The following is a 14694-nucleotide window of genomic DNA, read 5'->3' as shown; positions in this document are numbered from 1 at the left end:
GCTGGAGGGTCCGCCATCTTTCTACACCAAAGTGTCGCCACTCCTCGACGGGCGCATGAGCTCGGCGGAGGCCATCTTACTACACCTTAACCACAAGAAGTCACTTCCTGTGCTGCAAGGCTGCCATCTTTCTACACCTAAGCAATAGAAGGCGAGGGAGAGGAAAAGGCGCGGCGTCCATGTTGGTACACCCAGTGCAGGAGCAGTGTGAGTAAGTACATTGTGTGGTTATGTGTATTATAATGATATAGGGGGAGTTAGGTCTATTGTGGGGTGATTTTGATGCTGCTCTCTGTCATGTATAGTAATCTATGTTTCTTTTATTTACAGGGAGCTGTAAGGACACAATGGTGAGTCCTGATCATCAGGTTATTTCCTATCATTGTATGTTCCACACTCTGCAGCATAACACAATGTTCTCTGAGCAGCATTCAACAACTGATGTTAAATTGTGTTTATATGGATATTTGTAATCTCCCAACATCTAAATGACAGAGGGTCAGTTCATGGGACTGTTCAGTTGTGTATGGACAAACCACAATGATAAGAAAGTCAATAATTGCTGCTGCAGTAACTGTGAGGAGCACTGATAACGTATGAGAATGACAGTGCAATGGGGGGCAGATGGGTGGGATGTTAAAATAAATATATTTTATTTTAATATACATGAACGGCTGAATACAAGAAATAACTAAATACAAATACAAGAAATAACTAAAGAGCTTATTCCTAAGTCCCTCACTCCCCAGCAGGCTGCCATGTAAGGGGGAGGAGCTTATTTTACTAAGCAGAGAGTGACTGACAGGCGTGCTGTACAGAACTGCACAGTGTGTATAGCTGGATTCATACATAGGGGGAAGGTTTGCAGATGTATTTTCTACCTTCATAACTTCATCGCAGGTGAATTCACTTTGTGTTGTTAAACTATTAGGGGTTTGAATTTTACCCATTGGGCTTTTTATATATGGGCATTGCTAACGGTCCTGTTTGTTTACGTTTTATATATTTATGTGTTTATTGTAGGGATGTGCACCGGCGACTTTTGAGGTCTCGTGTTTTGTGTTTTGGATCCGGATTTTCGTTATTTTTGAGGTTCGGATTTGTCTCGCAAAACACTTGACGAAAGGTCTCGGTTCGGATTTAAGGTATTGGATTCGGATTTTTTTTGAAAAAAACATAAAAAGTTTAAAAATCAAGTTTTTGGGCTTATTTTCACTCCTAGGCTATTATTAACCTCAATAACATTCAATAACAAGCATTTCCACTAATTTACAGTGTATTCTGAACACCTCACAATATAGTTATTAGTCCAAAACGTTGCAAAAAGGTATCTTTCTGGACTGCGTAGAGGAGTGGGTCACCACAATATCTTAAAAACCCTGAACTTTTATGATTCGCACCAATAATTGTACCTGGACTGCGTAGAGGAGTGGGTCACCACAATATATTAAAAACCCTGAACTTTTATGAATCGCACCAATAAATGTACCTGGACTGCGTAGAGGAGTGGGTCACCACAATATATTAAAAACCCTGAACTTTTATGAATCGCACCAATAAATGTACCTGGACTGCGTAGAGGAGTGGGTCACCACAATATCTTAAAAACCCTGAACTTTTATGATTCGCACCAATAATTGTACCTGGACTGCGTAGAGGAGTGGGTCACCACAATATATTAAAAACCCTGAACTTTTATGAATCGCACCAATAAATGTACCTGGACTGCGTAGAGGAGTGGGTCACCACAATATATTAAAAACCCTGAACTTTTATGAATCGCACCAATAAATGTACCTGGACTGCGTAGAGGAGTGGGTCACCACAATATATATAATAAGAAAACCATCAACTTGTTTGATTCGCACCAATAAATGTACCTGGACTGCGTAGAGGAGTGGGTCACCACAATATATTAAAAACCCTGAACTTTTATGAATCGCACCAATAATTGTACCTGGACTGCGTAGAGGAGTGGGTCACCACAATATATTAAAAACCCTGAACTTTTATGAATCACACCAATAAATGTACCTGGACTGCGTAGAGGAGTGGGTCACCACAATATATATAATAAGAAAACCATCAACTTGTTTGATTCGCACCAATAAATGTACCTGGACTGCGTAGAGGAGTGGGTCACCACAATATATTAAAAACCCTGAACTTTTATGAATCGCACCAATAAATGTACCTGGACTGCGTAGAGGAGTGGGTCACCACAATATATTAAAAACCCTGAACTTTTAAGAATCGCACCAATAAATGTACCTGGACTGCGTAGAGGAGTGGGTCACCACAATATATTAAAAACCCTGAACTTTTATGAATCGCACCAATAAATGTACCTGGACTGCGTAGAGGAGTGGGTCACCACAATATATTAAAAACCCTGAACTTTTATGAATCGCACCAATAAATGTACCTGGACTGCGTAGAGGAGTGGGTCACCACAATATATTAAAAACCCTGAACTTTTATGAATCGCACCAATAAATGTACCTGGACTGCGTAGAGGAGTGGGCACTGGGCACCACAATAAAATATATAAAAAACCTTCAACAGGTCTGCATTACACTACACATACGGCTGCTCCTCCATCCTCTCCATCATATACATGTTGGAGTTTTAGCGTGTGACAACCTCTTGTTTTTGATAATGTCAGTGCATTTTGAATATTTTTCAATTTGCCCCACACCACTGAATGTACTTTATCTATGATACGCATCTATCTATCTTGACTGCGTAGTGTGGTGGCCCCGGTACACAATTTGGTACCGAGGCCACAATATAATTAAAAAACCCTCCACGTGTCAGAATTCCACCAAACAAGTATCTGGACTGCGTAGTGGGGTGGCCCCGGTACCCAACTTGATACCGGGGCCACAATAAAATAAATACACCCTCCACGTGTCAGAATTCCACCAAACAAGTATCTGGACTGCGTAGTGGGGTGGCCCCGGTACCCAACTTGATACCGGGGCCACAATACCTCCTCCAAACATGCTACAGACAATTCGTCATTGAGATCCCATTAAGTATGTTAAAGACAGACAGGGTCCAAGTGTTATTAGTTGACTTTGTAAAGAAAAAAACTGTCCCTGTTGCACATAGTCGTGCAATGAAGACTTACTTTTTCATTTAAAGGCACGATCTTTCAAGTGTAGTGTTTGTAAGTCTAAGTCATATTATACTTTTGGTAAAATTGGTTATTTTTGTTCCTCTTTATGTTAATTAATTAGTAATAGAATTAAAGTAGGAAATAGAATTAAATAGAATTAAAGTAGGAAATAGAGTGGTATAGAGTTGTAGTGTGGTATAGATAGAGTGGTCCACACAATACAATAATAAAACCCTCAACTGGTCTGAATTCCACCAAACAAGTATCTTGACTGCGTAGTGTGGTGGCCCCGGTACACAATTTGGTACCGAGGCCACAATATAATTAAAAAACCCTCCACGTGTCAGAATTCCACCAAACAAGTATCTGGACTGCGTAGTGGGGTGGCCCCGGTACCCAACTTGATACCGGGGCCACAATAAAATAAATACACCCTCCACGTGTCAGAATTCCACCAAACAAGTATCTGGACTGCGTAGTGGGGTGGCCCCGGTACCCAACTTGATACCGGGGCCACAATACCTCCTCCAAACATGCTACAGACAATTCGTCATTGAGATCCCATTAAGTATGTTAAAGACAGACAGGGTCCAAGTGTTATTAGTTGACTTTGTAAAGAAAAAAACTGTCCCTGTTGCACATAGTCGTGCAATGAAGACTTACTTTTTCATTTAAAGGCACGATCTTTCAAGTGTAGTGTTTGTAAGTCTAAGTCATATTATACTTTTGGTAAAATTGGTTATTTTTGTTCCTCTTTATGTTAATTAATTAGTAATAGAATTAAAGTAGGAAATAGAATTAAATAGAATTAAAGTAGGAAATAGAGTGGTATAGAGTTGTAGTGTGGTATAGATAGAGTGGTCCACACAATATAATAATAAAACCCTCAACTGGTCTGAATTCCACCAAACAAGTATCTTGACTGCGTAGTGTGGTGGCCCCGGTACACAATTTGGTACCGAGGCCACAATATAATTAAAAAACCCTCCACGTGTCGGAATTCCACCAAACAAGTATCTGGACTGCATAGTGGGGTGGCCCCGGTACCCAATTTGATACCGGGGCCACAATACCTCCTCAAAACATGCTCCAGACAATTCGTCATTGACAGACCCCAGACAGACAGGGTCGTAGTGTTATTGTTTGACTTTGTAAACCCAAAAAAATGTCCCTGTTGCACTTGCACATAGTCGTGCAATGAAGACTGACTTTTTCATTTAAAGGCACGATCTTTAAAGTGTCAGAAAGAGAGAGAAGACACAGGAGAGGAGAGTTGTAGCTGGGGACCTGGGGTGGAAGCTCCCAGGCTCCCCCAGCATTGCCTGGAAGTCTGAGCGTGGTGACTGAGCCAGGGCAAGGAATGTGTGCCCTGGATGAGGGGGAGAACTCCATGCCACTATAGTGAACCCAAGAGAGAGGGGGACACTGCACATGGAAGAGGCCCTGGAGTGAGGGCTGCTACAATAGGCATGGTAGCTGTAGTGTCAGATCCTGAGGCTGAGAGTACACAGAGTGACGTGTCAGAGCACAGGAGACATTATCCCCGCAGAGGAGAGATGAGCTGCAGTTGAGAGGTCTGTTGTTGAAATAGGACATGCACACTTTAACAAACCAATCATTTCAGCGACAGGGCCTACCAAACAACTTTGACTGAAATGATTGGTTTGTTTGGGCCCCCACACCAAAAAAGCTATTCATCTCTCCCTGTACAGACTAAACAGGCTCTACTGAGGCAAGATGTCGTCCTCATCCTCAACCTCTGATTCCTCTCCCCCTACAGTGTGTACTTCCTCCTCATCACACATTATCAATTCGTCCCCGCTGGACTCCACAACCACAGGTCCCTCTGTAGTATCTGGAGGGCAGTGCTGTACTTCATTGAGGAATTGATTATTCATTTTTATAAACATCATTTTTTCAACGTTGTGAGGAAGCAACCTCCTTCGCCGCTCACTGACCAGGTTCCCCGCTGCACTAAAAACTCTTTCCGAGTACACACTGGAGGGGGGACAACTCAGGTAAAATAGAGCCAGTTTGTACAGGGGCTTCCAAACTGCCTTTTTTTCCTGCCAGTAACAATATGGACTGTCTGACATGTCTACTTGGATGGTGTCAGCAAAGTAATCATCCACAATTTTTTCTATTGTGACAGCATCCAATGCAGCGAGAGTAGACATGTCTGCAATGGTTGGCAGGTCCTTCAGTCCGGACCAGATGTTATCAGCATCCCCGCCAGTGCCTCTTTTGGGAAAACTGAGCTTTTTCCTCGCAGCCATAGATGTGGAAGAAAATGAGGGTGGAGCTGTTGGCATGTCACGGTCCTCTTCAGAGGACAATCTCCTGACCAGCAGGTCTTTGCACCGCTGTAGATTTGTGTCCGCCGGAAACAGAGACACAACATACGCTTTAAACCGAGGATCGAGCACGGTGGCCAGAATGTATTCCTCTGACTTTAAAAGAGTGACCACCCTCGGATCCTGGCAAAGCGTACGAAGGGCTACATCCACAAGAGCTACATGCTTGCTGTAATCGCAATGGCTTACCAGCTCCTCCCTCACTTTCTCCAGCTGCTTCTGCAACAGCCTGATCAGGGGAATGACCTGACTCAAGCTGGCAGTGTCGGAACTGACTTCTCGTGTGGCAAGTTCAAATGGCTGCAGAACCTTGCACAACACGGAAATCAGTCTCCACTGCGCTTGACTCAGGCGCATCCCCACTCCTTTGCCTATGTCGTAGGTGGCTGTGTAGGCCTGAATGGCCTTTTGCTGCTCCTCCATCCTCTGCAGCATATAGAGGGTGGAGTTCCAGCGCGTCACAACCTCTTGTTTGAGGTGATGGCAGGGCAGGTTCAAGCTTTTTTGATGTGCCTCTAGTCTGCGGTAGGCACTGGCTGAATGCCGAAAGTGTCCAGCAATTTTGCGGGCCACCGCAAGCATCTCCTGCACACCCCTGTCACTCTTGAGGTAATGCTGCACCACCAAATTAATGGTGTGGGCAAAACATGGGACGTGCTGGAAATTGCCCATATTTAATGCCCGCACAATGTTACAGGCATTGTCTGACACCACAAATCCCCATGAGAGTCTAAGTGGGGTAAGCCACTGGGAGATAATTTCCCTCATTTTCTCTAATATGTTGGCAGCGTTGTGCCTCTTATTAAAGCCTGTAATGCACAATGTTGCCTGCCTTTGCATGAGCAGCCATTTTGTAGATGCTGCTACTGATGCAGCTGTTGCTGTTGCTGCGGAAGGGGATGCATCTACCCAGTGGGCTGTCACAGTCATATAGTCCTTCGTTTGCCCAGAACCACTTGTCCACATGTCCGTGGTTAAGTGGACAGTGGGTACAACCGCATTTTTAAGAGCACTGAGGACACTTGATCGTACTTCTCTGTACATTTTTGGTATCGCCTGCCTAGTGAAGTGGAATCTCGAGGGGATTTGGTACCGGGGACACAATACCTCCATCAACCCTCTAAATCCCACTCCACTGATGGCGGACACCGGGCGCACGTCTAACACCAACATTGCAGTTACAGCCGCAGTTATACGCTTTGCAATAGGGTGACTACTATCGTATTTGGTGGTCATGGCAAACGACTGTTGGACGGTCAATTGTTTGGTGAAAGACTTAGCGGTCTTACGACTTCCCCTCTGGGAAGATGACCGACTAACAGCAGCAACAGCAGCAGTGGCAGTAGTAGGCGTACCGCTGCAGGATTCCTCGGATGAATCCCGTATTGAGGAGGACTCAGTCTGGCTGGTGACTTGGGCTGCAGGACTGAATCTGATGGAGATTGTGGAGGAAGTTGACGAGGAGGGTGTTGCTGGTGTGTATCCAACTGGACCACGGGATTTAGGTGTCCCTGTACCGATGAGGGTCCTAGCCCCAGTTCCTGAACTAACCACTGAACTATGAAGGTTATTCAGGTGACGTATAAGGGAGGATGTTCCTAGGTGGGCAAGATCCTTACCCCTGCTTATTTGAGCTTTACATAAGCTACATATTGCCATACATTGGTTGTCTGGATTTGGATAAAAATAACTCCAGACCGAAGAGGTGCATTTTTTGGTCTTCTGACCAGGCATGACGATGGGCTTTTTCATCCCATGGACATCAGCTGTTTCCCCCCCTGGTGCCTCATTTACAATAACCACATCACCATCCTCATCATCAAGTTCCTCCACAGCGCCAGCTACATCATCAATAGCCTCCTCCCGAGCCACCTCTTCCCGTACAGTGATGGGAAGGTCAGGCTTGACAACCACCAACACCCTTGGACTCGCCTTGGGGATTTGTGATAATTTCTCTTTAGAAGGCAGAGTTGTTTGCTGTTTTGTTGCTGACAGCATAACTCTCTTCAATTTTTTGTAGGGGGGGGGAGGAGGAGGAGGGCTAAGATCCGTGGGTGAAGCTGAACCACTAGTCATGAACACGGGCCAGGGCCTAAGCCGTTCCTTGCCACTCCGTGTCGTAAATGGCATATTGGCAACTTTACGTTTCTCCTCAGATGATTTTAAGTTTCTCTTTTTGCTACTTTTTCTTAACTTGGGCTTTTTGGATTTTACATGCCCGGTACTACGAGATTGGGCATCGGGCTTGGAAGACGACGTTGATGGCATTTCATCGTCTATGTCATGACTAGTGGCAGCAGCTTCAGCATTAGGAGGAAGTGGGTCTTGATCTTTCCCTACTTTATCCTCCAAATTTTTGGTCTCCATTATATGTAGCACAAGATACTGCAGAATGTGTGAACTTGGTAATATTGCAGTACCAATGGACTTATAATGCTGGATTGGTTTTGCAAATTTGGTTATAATTATTATATATTTTTTTTTTTTTTTAATTTTTTATTTTTTTTTACTTTTTTTTTATTTTTTACAAACTTGGGAATAATGGGGAAATAACTATGCCCTTAGAAGCACAGAGCACAGGACACAGCACCACTGGACTGAACAGGACACGGCACAGGACCCAGCAGCACTACGGAACTCAGCAGGACAGAGCACAGGACACAGCACCACTGGACTGATACTGCAGAATGTGTAAACTTTGTAATATTGCAGTACCACTGGACTTTTACTGCTGAATGTGTGAACTTGGTATTATTGCAGTACCAATGGACTTATAATGCTGGATTGGTTTTGCAAATTTGGTTATAATTATTATATATTTTTTTTTTTTTTAAATTTTTTATTTTTTTTTACTTTTTTTTTATTTTTTACAAACTTGGGAATAATGGGGAAATAACTATGCCCTTAGAAGCACAGAGCACAGGACACAGCACCACTGGACTGAACAGGACACGGCACAGGACCCAGCAGCACTACGGAACTCAGCAGGACAGAGCACAGGACACAGCACCACTGGACTGATACTGCAGAATGTGTAAACTTTGTAATATTGCAGTACCACTGGACTTTTACTGCTGAATGTGTGAACTTGGTAATATTGCAGTACCAATGGGCTTATACTGCAGGATTGGTTGTGAAAATTTTGTGGTAATTAAAAAATATTAAAGTAGTTTTTGGTATTTTATAAAAAAAACTTTTTTTTATTTTTTTAAACACAGGGGAATATTGGGGAAATAACTATGCCCTTAGAAGCACAGAGCACAGGACACAGCACCACTGGACTGAACAGGACACAGCACAGGACCCAGCAGCACCACTGACCTCAGAAGGACAGAGCACAGCACACAGCACCACTGGACTGATACTGCAGAACACAGCACAGCACAGCACTAAACAGCACAGCACTAAACAGCACAGCACAGCACAGCACTAAACAGCACAGAACTAAACAGCACAGAACTAAACAGCACAGAACTAAACAGCACAGAGGACCACCTAACACACCCTCCCTCTACCCTGATCAATGCCCGAGTGAAGATGGCGGCGACTAGCGGGGAATTTATAGGATCCGAGTATCGCGAGATCCGACAACGGGATTATGAGTCAGAGCCTCAGTTTCACTTTTGAATTTGGCGCCAATACCCGGATCTGTCTCGGATCCGACTCGGATCCGCAACGTTCGGGTGGGCTCGGATTTCAGAAATCCGAGCGCGCTCATCCCTAGTTTATTGATCTGTCATCTTGTCTGTTGTATTCACCAAATTTAAGTTTTATGCAACTTTTTTATTGTCTTAATAAATTTCACTATATAAAAGTGCTATAACTTCATTTATTTCAACTAATTTTTGGGGCACAGGATTTTTCTCATAAATGTCAATAGTAGTCCGTACTGCTGTATCTTAAGCAGGAAATGGGCCCCCATATTTTCACCTTGTTTTAACCTTTACATTTCCACCAGTAGCTTATTTGACGGGGTTCAATGTCATTTTTTTTTCCCACGGGAGGAGTCAGGAGAATTTAGAAATTTCATGCCACTGACACACGAGTGTCCACAACACTAACATTCACATTTGTAACCTACTGCGGGGATTCCCAGACATGTGACCCCGGTCACTCTGCTGAGAAGAGGGACTTACTAGATAATGGTTTTTTTTTTTACCAGAGTGGCGGTACACTGCAGTAGGGATCATTAATCCCTATGGAGAATGGTCAGTCTTCTTTATTGTTTGGAACGAGGATAAAAACTCATGTGTATAATCTCAAAAAGAGAGAGAGCGATGACTTCTTAGTTTACAGGGGAAGCATGATCATTCTGTGTTTTTATCTCCCAGTAATTTGGATAATTGATTTGACGATGTTATGAAGACATTTATGTGTGTTTAATGTACGTGTATTAGGTGCACTCTGACAATGCTCTCGTCATACTCAGCTGAGCTCCTGTTATTTATATCCTTGTATTCTACATCTCTTTGTGTCTTTCAGGCTGTGACACTTCACACGGATTTGGGTGATCTTAAAATCGAGGTGTTTTGTGAGAGAGCCCCTAAGGCCAGCGAGGTGAGTGTACGACTGTCTCTGCCCCCGTCTCTGTGTGACCGGATCATACCTGACGTTGGTCCATCTCTGTCTCCGATAGAACTTCCTGGCTCTGTGCGCCAGTAACTACTACAATGGCTGCCTCTTCCACAGGAACATTAAAGGCTTCATGGTCCAGACCGGAGACCCCACAGGTGAGATCTCCCGGGATAGACCTGAGACTTATATTTGTGTAGAATGTGGCTGAGTCACGGATTGGTTTTGCTTTACTTAGACTAATGTCGCAATACGGGGATCCCCGAAGTGCGACTGACTCACAGTATAGCACTGTGATATACACCAACCATTCTATTACAGTCATAGGTACACCCACCACACAACTGGTGTGTCAACAAATTACGCTCCATCTGAAGTCCTCCATTCATTTTACATGCTGGTGATAAGGGGATATTTATTGTAAAGGGAGGTGGCATCGTGAACACGTGAAAATAACCCCCCTACCATTAACCATACATGTGAGGGGCTCTGTCTATGGTTAATGGTGATCAGTTTTGGTGCCATTTCTTGACCCCTGTGATGAATAAAAGACATAACCATCACTTGCACCCCTGGCATAAGTGGGTGTGTATTTGTGGGGTGCTGTCTGATCGTCACTGACCTCCCCCCACTCTATTGTACTCCCACCAGTGTAAAATCCCATCTTCTGGAGGGTATATTGTTGTACTGGATCCCTGCTGAATATTTCTCTGTGTAACGTCTCCTCCTGATCCAAACCTCAGCCTCTTCTCTATATGTTGTTATATACACCTAATCCTCTGACCTGTGTTTCTTTGTGTAACGTCTCGTCCTGATCCAACTCTCCACTTTGTGTCTATGTTGTTATATATACACCTAATCCCCCGTCTGTCCTGTTTGTCTCCTAACTCGCTGCTTGTCCTATTTCCCCCCAGGTACAGGGAAGGGAGGGCTGAGCATCTGGGGCCACAAGTTTGAAGATGAGTATAGTGAATACCTGAAGGTATGTGTGACCGTATAGTGGGGTGTTCCCGAGCCCCCCCCCCCTCCCTATAATACCTTTATATTCTGCCTTCTCCTCTGCCCCCAGCACAACGTCCGCGGTGTGGTCTCCATGGCCAATAGCGGCCCCAGCACCAACGGCTCTCAGTTCTTCATCACGTACGGCAAGCAGCCCCACCTGGACATGAAGTACACCATACTCGGAAAGTAAGAGGAATGCTGGGAGTTAGGTCTAAAAACTAATTGATCTCTGGGTTTGCAGTTAGCGGTCAGCACTTCCATGGACCTTACACACCAGGTCCTTTATATGTTTGCGGAAGTCCTCAGTGACTTATCATATCCTTATAATTAACCACAGGTGTTACATTATCCCATATATAACTACTTGGCACATTTATGTTGCTGTACCCAGTTCCTTTATTTTTTAGATATATTATATATTAGTTGGGGGTTACGTACTGGGCTGATCTCCCATACATCGCTCTCCCTTTGTTCCAGAGTGATTGATGGGCTGGACACCTTGGATGAGCTGGAGAAGCTGCCGGTTCACGAGAAATCTTTTCGACCCCTGACGGAAGTGCGAATAAAAGATGTAACGCTTCACGCCAACCCCTTCGCCCTCTGACCTCTACCACCAGATCAAGCACCAGTGCCACGGCCTATAGCCGTACACAAGGCCGCCACCATCCGGCACCTCTCATCTCCATCAGATGCTACATTCTGAGCAGCCTTGGACGGGTTCGTGCTTCCTGCACTGCTGACTCCTGGAGGCACTACGGCGATCTGTGGCAGGTTCCTGCATGGCCGGGGCCTGTGAGGGAGCCTATGACGTGCAGGACTACAAGCTATTCTGTGCTGACATCACATTGCTGCATTCTGTATTATTCTGTATATGAAATTTTGTTTTGTTTGCAAAAATAAACTTTTTTATATTGAATTTTCATACATAAATTAGACTAACACTGAGTAGCAATAGAGAGACTTACAGGCAATGGTTTCTGGGAAAAATGTTCAAATGAGCTTCTCTAAAAGGAGGAAGGACTTCTGGAAAATGCTGTATAAATAACATTTATGTGAGGCGATGCTCCATCCACTGTGTTTTTAGTGTCCTGCACTGATGAGATTAAAGCAGGTTGAAACAGATTTGTGTCGGCAGAAGACAATGTGCTGCTATAAAAACCCGATGGGCGGGGCATGAGCTCACAGAACTGCCGTCTAAATGGAATTTACCCAGAAGGCCGTTCTCCTTTTGCAGAGTGGGCCGTCTTTCGGTTCGCCTGCCGTGGAACTTCGGGAGAGGAGAGAAGCTGCGTTGATGCTTTATATCATACTTTACAGTTAGTGGCATGGAGGGAGTGATAGTAATCTATATCTGAGCATCCCATTTTATGGCAATTTTCTTATCATAGGCTCCAAGAACGTTGTGTTTTCTCTTATCATTAGAGAGAAACAGGCATACAAAACATAAACCTAATATTACTAGTTCTACTTCCCTCCTCCAAACGTACTGTTGTAAATGTAGATGGCACTTGTCTCTGAACAGCAGCGTCATACTGCACACAAGGCAGCCAGGCCACAGCAAAATGATATCCATGATCCAGTGTCCTTTGAGAATGAGGACCTCAAATCAATACCAAAGCTGATCTTTCAACTAAGAGAGCGGTCGCTCGACATTATACACAATAACACTTGTTTAACCCTTGTGGGTACCAGGCCAAGAAAAACATTGTCTTTATGACTTACAGTATATAAGAAGCAGGGCTAGATTAGGGGTTCCCAAACCAAGTCCTTATGCCCCCTAACAGTGCAGTTTCCAGGTGACCAGTGATATAATTATGTGTATCTGTTACAATGTGTCAGTCAGTAATGATTACACCCGTGCTGCAGCAGGGAAATCTGGAAAGCCTGCACTGTTAGGGGCCCATGAGGACTGGGTTTAGGAAACACTGGACTAGACGGTTTGCAAAGATTTTAACATGTTGGTTGATCAATAAAATCGACCTGTAGCTGTCACAGTTACGTTTTATACAACTTCGGTATTCAGGGCAAGAATCCCACAGATTGAATACATTTCATATTGCATTTTGCTTTAGGTTTTACAGCTAAGAGCATGTGGGGTTTGTTAGTAATATTTCTAATAATATCTCTTTGTCTGTGAATGAGCCCTGATAGCAACGGGGAGAGTTTGTTAAGAGTTTACTGCACTCTCTGCAGATCTTCCTGCAGGTTCTTGTTGTGTCTGAATGCTGGAAATCTGAGTGGTCAGTTTACTCATTTCATATTGTATAACTTCTATTTTATGGTGAGACACAATTTCAGTTAAGAGGTTTCGTATAACTGCTCTATAGAGAATCGGGAATGTATCCCACAAATCACGTCCACACTCTTCCAGTTGTCCTCTTATTACTTTGAGCTATTGACGAGAGAAAATCTTTCAAGAGGGGACTTGGAGCAATAACCAAAAGTAGTTGTGGAACGCAAGTCGCGTCCACCTTCTTCCGACATATATTTGATGGTGTCGCAGCTTCACTGAGCGGAATGGAGCTCAGAGAGAGGCTTGATACGCAAAACGGAAGTAGTTGTGGAACGCAGATGGCGCTCCATCAGTAAGTACCATAAGTTGACTATTTTTCAATTAATAATACAGCTCTGATGGATTTATGTAAAAAGATTTTGTGAATACAACTCTGCATATATGTCAATAATTTTATTAACTGGAGAGGAAGATTTTAACATATGAATATACACGATAACGAAAATGATCATCTGTGTTTCTGTATATATAAAATAATGTATCTAAATAAGGAAAGATGAAATATGTTTAAAATAAACAGTTTGAACTGTTTAGAATGTTAAATATACATTTGAATGTTTGAAACAGTATCACGCGGTGTTATGTTTTCAATCTTTTTCTATCTAACACTACTATGAGCAATTTTTATGAAGTGAATATCACAAGACATTGAAAAAAGGGTCTACACTTCATAGGAATATAAGTATTGTTTTTTGATTTATTCATCACTGCACTTTATTTTTGAATATTCGTGTGCAGCACGGTGGCTCACAGCACTGGGGTCATGAGTTCAATTCCCGACCATGGCCTTATCTGTGAGGAGTTTGTATGTTCTCCCCGTGTTTACGTGGGTTTCCTCCCAGACTACAAAAACATACTGGTAGGTTAATTGGCTGCTAACAAATTGACCCTAGTCTGTGTGTGTGTGTGTTTTAGTGAATTTAGAGTGTAAGCCCCAATGGGGCAGGGACTGATGTGAATGAGTTCTCTGTTCAGCGCTGTGGAATTAGTTTCGCTATATAAATAAATGGTGATGATGATGATATTTAAGTTTATGTGGACACAGGCGATAGCGCTAGAAACTCTTCTTATCTTTTAGACTAGGGTTAATTTTGGCAGAAACCAATTCCCCTACCAGTATGTATTTGGTGTCTGGGAGGAAACCGGAGCCCAGACTCCATGTGCTGTATTGAATAAAGTAAAAACAGCGCTGGGAACTAATTGCCAATGATAATAGATGAGTTCATGAAGTGGTTATAAACATACCATTTTATTAAAACATGCAACAAACAAAATATTTAAAATATTAAATTCACAGTCTCTCATCAATAAAAGTATAATTACTCTATAATAGCATTATCCATATGACACAA

The 14694-nt window shown here is 43.4% G+C and overlaps 1 protein-coding gene across 2 annotated transcripts; it reads left to right on the top strand.

Annotated features, from left to right (window-relative positions):
- Window positions 1–32: 32 nt before the first annotated feature.
- Window positions 33–11965, top strand: PPIL3 (peptidylprolyl isomerase like 3). Of its 2 annotated transcripts, XM_075178798.1 has the most exons (7): window positions 33–211; window positions 331–350; window positions 9958–10032; window positions 10112–10205; window positions 10962–11029; window positions 11117–11235; window positions 11527–11965. In XM_075178798.1, the coding sequence occupies exons 2-7, from the start codon at window positions 348–350 to the stop codon at window positions 11651–11653; spliced, it is 486 nt and encodes a 161-aa protein (XP_075034899.1). In that variant the 5' UTR covers window positions 33–211; window positions 331–347; the 3' UTR covers window positions 11654–11965. The 2 variants fall into 2 exon arrangements, with proteins under 2 accessions (XP_075034899.1, XP_075034898.1); XM_075178797.1 differs by lacking the exon at window positions 33–211 and having other exon boundaries at window positions 241–350.
- Window positions 11966–14694: the final 2729 nt, after the last annotated feature.

Source organism: Mixophyes fleayi, chromosome 7 (assembly GCF_038048845.1).
Source record: "Mixophyes fleayi isolate aMixFle1 chromosome 7, aMixFle1.hap1, whole genome shotgun sequence".
In the NCBI taxonomy this organism is placed as follows: domain Eukaryota; kingdom Metazoa; phylum Chordata; class Amphibia; order Anura; family Limnodynastidae; genus Mixophyes; species Mixophyes fleayi.
Note: the sequence above shows the minus strand (reverse complement) of the source record. Positions and strands in the feature narration are given on the sequence as shown.

Bases quoted from the DNA above. Each gene is read 5' to 3' on its own strand.
- PPIL3 (XM_075178797.1), top strand. From the start codon at position 312: ATGTTTCTTTTATTTACAGGGAGCTGTAAGGACACAATG. The intron at 11,030-11,116 runs GTATGTGTGACC...CTCTGCCCCCAG, and splicing joins AGTATAGTGAATACCTGAAG to CACAACGTCCGCGGTGTGGT. The intron at 11,236-11,526 runs GTAAGAGGAATG...CCTTTGTTCCAG, and splicing joins AAGTACACCATACTCGGAAA to AGTGATTGATGGGCTGGACA.